Below are 7,490 nucleotides of genomic sequence, written 5' to 3'. Positions count from 1 at the left end.
ATGGAGCGGTTCGTGGAGGGGAACCGGGCGGCTCTTCAGGTAGCGGGGGGTGCCCGGGGGAGGGGGGTGAAATGGGGAGGTGGGTGCCAAGGGAGTGGGGTGAAATGGGGAGGTGGGTGCCCAGGGAGTGGGGTGCAGAGTGCCCAGGGAGTGGGGTGCAGGGGGAGCAGAGTGCCCAGGGAGGTGGGTGCCCAGGGAGTGGGTTGAAATGGGGAGGTGGGTGCCCAGGGAGTGGGGTGCAGGGGGAGCAGGATGCCCAGGGAGCGGGGTGCATGGGGGCTGGGTGCCCAGGGGCTTAGGATGCAGCAGGGAACTGGGTCAGTGGGGACTGGGTGCCCAGGAAAGCAGGGTGCAGGGGGATTGGGGTGCAGAGGGAGCTGGGTGCCCAGGGGATCGGGGTGCATGGGGACCAGGGTGCTCTGGGGAACAGGGTGCATGGAAAATGAGGTGCTGGGGGAAGCGGGGTGCAATGGGGAGGAGGGCGCAGTGGGACTGGGTGCCCAGGAAAGGGGGGCGCAGGGGGGAGCAGGGTGCTCAGAGGATCGAGGCCCCCGACCCGCTGTGGGGTGGGTGCCGCAGGCGGCTCTCGGTTGTTTACTTCCTCGGCTTGTACGGAATAAACGAGCGAATGTGGGTTACGGCACGGAATAACTGTCACCGAAAAAGGGCCCGGACCAGGGCGGCTCCCACCAGCGCGGCGGGTGCCGGCAGCCGGGACGGGGGGTTTGCGGGTGATGCGGGTGACGTTTTTTTCTTGCTGCTGCAGGCAAGAAAAAAAGGGGCGAAGCGTGGTGTTTTGGGGGACAGCCCCAAACTCACCAGCTCTAGAGAAGGCGCTTTGGTCCAGGCTCCTGCGGTCGCTCGCAGCCGAGCTGGGGTTTCCCTTTCACCCTGGTGCGCCTGGTTTTGTGCATGTGCCTCGAAACCGTGAGGCTTTTGTGCCACAAATGGATCCCAGCCAGGTCTCGTCCCAGTTGGCACTTTGGGAACACTGGGAGCCCATCCGCTGCACAATGGGTGCCAGCGGGTGGCATCTGTGGGCGACACCTGCGATGAGTGACTGGGGACACTGGGACGTCCCCTCGCAGGCAGCGAAGGGGAAGGGACCGGACCGCATCACCGCCGCACCTGATGCCTCCCGCCCCGGCAGGAGCATGTCCGGCATCACCGGGAGATCCACGTGGTGATGGGCAACGAGGCCTGTGACCTGGACTCCACCGTCTCGGCCCTGGCCCTGGCTTATTTCCTGGCGAAGGTGAGGCTCGCCCACTGGCCTGGGGGCAAACGGTGGCTCGGGGGCCACCTCACCGGGTGTCACCCCCCCCACCACAGACCTCCCCGGCTCCCAAAGCCACCTTCGTCCCTGTGCTGAACATCCCTCGCGCCGACTTCGCCCTGCGGACGGAGACGACGTTCCTGCTGCGGGAGCAGGGCATCCCCACCGCCTCCCTCATCTTTCGGGATGAGATCGACCTGGGGGGGCTGCACCGCGCCGGGCTGCTCTCCCTGACGCTGGTGGATCACCATGTCCTGCCCGGGTGAGCCGAGGAGGGGGCACGGGGCCACCCAGCTGAAGCCTTCACTTTTTCCTCACTTATTTTGGCCCGGGGCGGGTAAAATCCTTCCCTTTCCGGAAGGAAAAGAGGAACCAGGGGGTTCTCGGGCTCTGCTGGGGGTGACGCATCGCGGCTGCGCCCCGGGACCGTGCAGGGGGTCTCACCCTCCCTGTCTCGCCCGTCAGCACCGACGCAGCCCTGGAAGAGGCCGTGGTGGAGGTCCTTGATCACCGGCCGTTGGAACGGGACCGAGCTCCCGGCTGCACGGTGACGGTGGAGCCGGTGGGCTCCTGCGCCACGCTGGTGACGGAGCGGATCGCCCAAGGTCCCCCGGGTGTGCTGGACAGACTGACGGCCGCGCTGCTGCACGGTGAGGACGGGCGGCCCTCGCCGAGCCCTGTCCGAGAGGGACGGTGCCAATGACGGTGCCGATGACGACTCCGGTTGTCCCCCCCCCGCCCCAGGCACCATCCTCCTGGACTGCGTGAACCTGAGCCCGGCCGCCGGGAAGGCGACACCCAGGGACGCGGCGTGCGTCTCCCTGCTGGAGGCGAGGTTCCCCGAGCTGCCGGCTCGCCACGCCGTCTTCGGAGCCCTGCAGGCGGCCAAGTTCGACGTCTCAGGTCGGGTGGCGGCAGCCGGGGTCTCACCGGGAGCGGGTCCTGGCACAGACCCCTCTCCCTGGGGACGAGGCCGCGTGCCCAGGGCTCACGCTCGGCCGCTGTCGTCTCGCAGGGCTGACGACGGAGCAGATGCTGCGGAAGGACCTCAAAGTCCTCTCCGGCGACGAGCTGCTCCTCGCCATCAGCGCCATCTATGTGGACCTGGAGGTGAGGCTCAGCAGGGGGAAACTGAGGCAGGGGGTGACACGATGGGGACAGCGAGGTGACGCCAGCGTCTCTCCCCTTCCAGACCTTCCTGCGGCGGCCTGGCTTGCTGCAGGACCTGGATGCTTTCTGCCAGGCTCGCGGCTACGCGGCGCTGGTGGCCATGACCATCTCTTTTAACGAGCACAACGAGCCCTCCCGGCAGCTCGCAGTCTACAGCCGGCGCGAGACCCTCCGCAGCACAGTGAGTGGGGGGGCCGGGTACCCCAGTCCCTGGGCACGGGGTCTCGGTGGACGCTGGGCAGTTCTCAGCTGCAGCTCGCCCCCAAATCCCTCGATTTTGGGGGTGCCAGGGGGGTCCTAGCCACCGCGCTCCCTCCCTTGCAGGTGTGCCAGGCGTTGGAGGAGGCGACGGCGCCGTCCCTGCACCTCCAGCCCCTCCCGAGCCCCTGGTCCTGCGTGGGCGCCTACGCCCAGGGCAACGCTTTGGCATCGCGGAAGAAGGTTCTGCCCATCCTGCAGGCAGCCCTGGGGGGTGCAGGCGCTGCTGGGGGGCCAGAGGAGGAGGTGGTCCCGCCGCCCACCCCGATGAACAGCCTGGTGGAGGAATGCCCACTGGCCCAGGCCGTGCCCCCCCTGTGCCCTCAGGATGTCCTGGAGCGGGTCAGCCGCATCGCCGCTGGGCAGCCCCCCGGCTCCCCAAAATAAGAGCAGGTGCCCGGTGGTTTTTGGGGTCCGTACAAGGAGGTGGGGGCCCTGGGCAGGTTCTGGTGGGGTGCCCAGGTGTGGGGGTGTACAGCCCCCTCCGTTAGGGCTCGGCTCGCTGCCGGAGATGGGTCCTTGTCGCACCCCGACAAGCTCTCCCACCTCGACGGCCCCCCAGGGTGGGTTTTTGGGGACCCCGCAGTGGGGCATCGCTCGCACCCACTTAACGAAGGCGCTGGGGGGGGGGGTTAACGAGTTCTCGCCATTCTTCCTCCCTCGAGGGGTCTGCGGGAGCCCCGCCTGGCGGGTCCGGACGCGCAGCCAGCTGGGACTGTCACCCACGCGCTCCGAGGATTAAATTTCCCTCTTTTCTTCCGCTTTTGGCTCGTGGCTCTTCTTCCGCGGCGGGGGGAGGGGGGCTCGGTGTGGCTGAACCCCCAAATCCAGCCCAACCGGGAGGAAACTGGTTGTGCCACGATGAGCTGTGGCCTCTGCCGGCTGTGAACGCGGCCAAACCAGTTTGGATGAGCCACCAGTGCCGACACTGGAGCCCTTCGCTGGTGGGGAGGCACAGGGCGAGAGAGGCACTGCGGAGAGGTGAGCGGCCCCGGTGCCAGGAGTCTCTGAGGTCTGGTAGAGGGTTGAGCGGGGCCGCGATGAGGGTCCCTGGGGAGCATCTGTGCCAGCCGCCGGCACACCGGTTTGCCTCCGCTTTCGCTTTGGAAATGGGGCGGGAAAGGTGGGAAATGGCGGTTTGGTGTGGAGCTGCTGGGGGACATGAGAGCTGGTCGCCGAGCGGGGCTGGCAGCTCTCTCTGCAGGTGACGGTGACAAGGATGGCCACGGTGACGGCCACGGTGATGGCCGCCGGGGATGGCCTGGACCTGACCGTGGCAGGACGAGGACTTCCCTGGGTACGGGGACGGTGGGAGTGGCACTCCCAAACCTGCTCCCTTCCCAGGGTCCTGCTGAGCCCCTGTCCCCACCAGGCCTCTGCTGGATGGGTGCCTGGGGGCTGGGGGTGCCCCACGGCACATGTGGAGGCAGCTGCCGGCGTCGGAGCGGACCGAGAGTGCCCAGCGCTCGCCCGACACCAGCGTCGACCTGGACCGGGACACGCTGGAGACACCCTCGGGCAGCGACGGCTTTGAGTGGGAGGGTGAGGCCTGGCCGGGGTGGGGGCGCAGGGGACCCCTGGGTTCCTCCCCCCGATGCCACGCTAACCGGCTGCCCGCAGAGGAGCTGCCACACGCCTGGGGCTGTGCCGAGGGGGCTGGCAGCCGGCGGGTGCTGGACACGGAGCAGCCAGAAAGCGTGGATCTGAGCGCGGTGGAGCCCTACAGCCAGGTCCTCTCCCACGGGGGTAACGTGGGGATGGGTGCCCGGGGTGGGACTCCTGGGTCGGGGGGGGAGACAACAGGCACTGGCCATGCCACCCTCTGCTCCGGCCAGGGTAACACAGTGAGGGCTTCAGCGCCATCCTGCTCTTTGCCGCCTGCCACCTCCCAGACAGCAACATCCCCCAGTACGGCTACATGATGGAGAACCTGCTCAGGTGGGGTCCCAGGATCCTTCCCACGCACCCCGTGCCTCAGTTTCCCCAAGCTGATGGGCTGCGCCACCCCTCCAGGTACATCGTGGGCACCCTGGAGAGGATGGTGGCTGACTGCCACGTCCTGCTGTGCCGGCAGCGTGGGGGCACATCCCCTCCTTTGGCTGGATGAGACGGTGCTACCGGGCTATGGATCGGTGGTGAGTGTGCCGGGGAGGGTGGCAGAGAGCCAAAGTGATCTCTGGGCACCCACGGGTGAATAAAGGATGTGGGTGGGAGCGTGGTGCCCAGCATGCGTGCGGGGGGGTCTCAGCTTTTCCTGGCAAATTTGGCAGCCACGGCGGCAGTGGCTCGCGGACACGCTCTGGGGGCCAGCACAAGGGCTTTATTTCAAGGGTGGGTTGTTTTTCCCAGAGGAGGGAAAACCGAATCAAGCATCGGCACTCGCTTACCAACACCGAGCGTGCCACGGGGCTGGAAGAGCCCGGCTGCACGTGGCAGCATCCCGGCACGGCGCGGAGCATGGCAAAGGGGAAGGCTCTGCCGCCCGGCCGTGCCGCCCAGCACGCACTATTCAATATTTAATCCCGGCGCTATTTAAACTATTTACACCCGCGCCCGAATTCGAGAGCCCAGGTCCCTCCTTGGGTCGGGCCCCGTCCTGCCTCGGCGGTGCCGGTGAAACCCCCGTGGCGATCCCGGGTGGAGGCCACCCCACCACGGTCCTGCCTCCAAGGCGGTGGAGGCTGCCTAGTTGGGTTTTTTTCGGCTTTAAAAAAAAATAGATCCTAAAAAAGGAGGAAGGTGGCAGTTTGCTGGCGGCGCAAACGCCGGCTGGAGGCACGGTGGGCTCGGTGGTGGTGCCGGCGCTGAGCCACTGCCGGCCAGACACTGAAGCACCAGGGTTCAATCCCAGTTTTGCACCAAAGCATCAGGGTTTAATCCCCATTTTGCTCTTCTATGCCGTTCCAGGAGGGCGCCAGATCAGCCTCGGCATCAAGACCGGCCTCACCGCGATCCCCCAGGGAAACTGAGGCACCGCTTGCTGAGAGAGGCCCATGGGAAACGCTGGCATGGAAAAAGGGAAAACTGGAAGGATTTGGCACATCTCGGCTGTGCCCAGCAGCTCCTGGCGCACTTCGGGAGGGCAGCTGCGTCCTTCCGGCTGAAATCCCAGTCGGGCATGAGGTGGGAGCTGCCGGCCCCACTCCCTCCCCACATCACCGGGAAGGAGGGATTTGCCAGGGGACACGCACGACCAAAAGCCACCGGGAGCCGGGCGAGGATCACTCTGCATAAATTACCGCAGGGTTAAAGCGCTCAAGGTTGGCTTCTCCTCCAGGGGGGGATCAGGCAGTTCAAGTTTGGGCTGAAAAAGCTGAGAATCCGCCAAGTCCGAGAGGGTGGGTCACGGAGCCGCCCCTGCGGCGGCGCCTGGTGGGGCGTTAATCAGCGGCGGCAGCTCGGAGCGGGCAGCGGGTGCTCAGGGCGGCCGCGGGCGCCCGCACGGCCACGTACTCACACGCTACAAGACCAGGGAGCCGCTCCACTGTCGCTCCCGACCGCCCTTGGACCTCATCTCCTGCACGGCACCGGTCTGCGGGGAGGGTGCAGAGATGTGTTGTCACCCAATGTACCACTCTGTCGCCCAACGTACCACCCCGTCGCCCAATGTACCACCCCGTTGCCTGAGCACAAGACCTGTCACCCAAACATAAGGCCACTTCACCCAACCCACTGAGACCCATCACTCACCCATGAGACTTGTCACCCACCAGTGAGACTGCACCACCCCAACAGTGATACCAACCACCCAACCAGGTCCCACCACCCCAACAGTGACACCAACCACTCAACCAGGTCCCACCACCCCAACAGTGACACCAACCACTCAACCAGGTCCCACCACCCCAACAGTGACACCCATCACCCAACCGAGACCCACCACCCAACCCTGACACCCATCACCCAACCGTGTGCGCGGGCAGGGTACCATGGGCAGGCCTTCACCCGCGGCCATGTCGCCAGAGCCGATGTGCGTCAGGTGGACGAAGTTCATGGGCTCCCCGATCATGGAGCGGTCAATCCGTCTCCTCCTCTTCTTCTGCAAGCGGACGAAGGCCATCAGCACCCGCTAAGCCCACGGCCCCAGGACCCCCAACCCTCCCTGAACCGGCCGGGCAGAAGCTACTCACGGGCTGTGGCTTCTCCACGACGCAGCAGCCCAGCTTGTGCCAGAAGTCACTCATATTCGCGGTGGTGTCCAGCGTCCCCCCCTGCCGGGCTGGCTGCCGGGGAGGGCCGTGCCGGTGCAGAGACCCCGCGTGGGCTCACTCCATGGGGACGTGTGGGGCACCTGGTCGGGATGGCCGAGCCAGCGGGGATGCACCTGAGGGGAGGCAGAGCCGCAGAAGGGGTGCGTCATGGCTGGGAAGGGTCTGTCACTGGGTGCAGGGACATGTCAGATGGTGGGAGGGAAGGGACCGATGTGCAGGGGATGTCCCCGTCCCAGGGCTGGCCCCAGCTGCCACCTGGGTGATGCATCAGATTGGGGAAACTGAGGCGCGGAGTGGAGAGGAACAGCCAGCTGTGGGTTTGAATGGGGTGGGGTGATGCCTGCGGTCCTGACTCCCCAAAACCCATTTCCCGTCGACCAAACGGAGTCTGAGACCCCCAAGGACCCCAGGCATCGCACAGAGAGCCCCCAGGGACCCCAGGCATCTCACAGAGACCCCCCCCAGGGACCCTGGGCATTGCACAGAGACTCCCCAGGGACCCCGGGCATCATGCAGAGACCCCCCAGGACCCCAGACATCGCACAGAGACCCCCCAGGACCCCCGGCATTGCACA

General features: G+C 66.4%; 3 protein-coding genes across 5 annotated transcripts; 2 read left to right on the top strand and 1 right to left on the bottom strand.

Moving 5' to 3' along the window:
* Positions 1-3,091, top strand: PRUNE1 (prune exopolyphosphatase 1). Its single transcript, XM_086628233.1, has 8 exons — positions 1-39; positions 1,151-1,255; positions 1,333-1,538; positions 1,742-1,926; positions 2,021-2,179; positions 2,292-2,386; positions 2,469-2,627; positions 2,771-3,091. Exons 1-8 carry the CDS (start codon positions 1-3, stop codon positions 3,089-3,091), a joined length of 1,269 nt encoding a protein of 422 aa, XP_086484359.1.
* Positions 3,092-3,923: 832 nt separating this feature from the next.
* Positions 3,924-4,843, top strand: BNIPL (BCL2 interacting protein like). Its single transcript, XM_086628259.1, is given in 6 exon segments — positions 3,924-4,001; positions 4,135-4,246; positions 4,325-4,450; positions 4,540-4,642; positions 4,718-4,800; positions 4,803-4,843. Coding segments are annotated over 6 exon segments (543 nt in total).
* A 179-nt stretch (positions 4,844-5,022) lies between these two features.
* On the bottom strand, positions 5,023-7,019 carry CDC42SE1 (CDC42 small effector 1). 3 transcript variants are annotated; one of them, XM_086628239.1, is made up of 4 exons: positions 6,835-7,019; positions 6,633-6,743; positions 6,162-6,236; positions 5,023-6,073 (listed from the first exon to the last, which is right to left on the bottom strand). In XM_086628239.1, exons 1-3 carry the CDS (start codon positions 6,886-6,888, stop codon positions 6,165-6,167), a joined length of 237 nt encoding a protein of 78 aa, XP_086484365.1. In that variant the 5' UTR covers positions 6,889-7,019; the 3' UTR covers positions 5,023-6,073; positions 6,162-6,164. The 3 variants fall into 3 exon arrangements, with proteins under 3 accessions (XP_086484365.1, XP_086484366.1, XP_009976417.2); XM_086628240.1 differs by having other exon boundaries at positions 5,023-6,017; XM_009978115.2 differs by having other exon boundaries at positions 5,023-6,236.
* Positions 7,020-7,490: the final 471 nt, after the last annotated feature.

This window comes from Tauraco erythrolophus, chromosome 30 (assembly GCF_009769465.1).
Source record: "Tauraco erythrolophus isolate bTauEry1 chromosome 30, bTauEry1.pri, whole genome shotgun sequence".
Taxonomy (NCBI): domain Eukaryota; kingdom Metazoa; phylum Chordata; class Aves; order Musophagiformes; family Musophagidae; genus Tauraco; species Tauraco erythrolophus.
The sequence above is the reverse complement of the archived record's forward strand: the minus strand, read 5'-3'. Positions and strand labels throughout refer to the sequence as shown.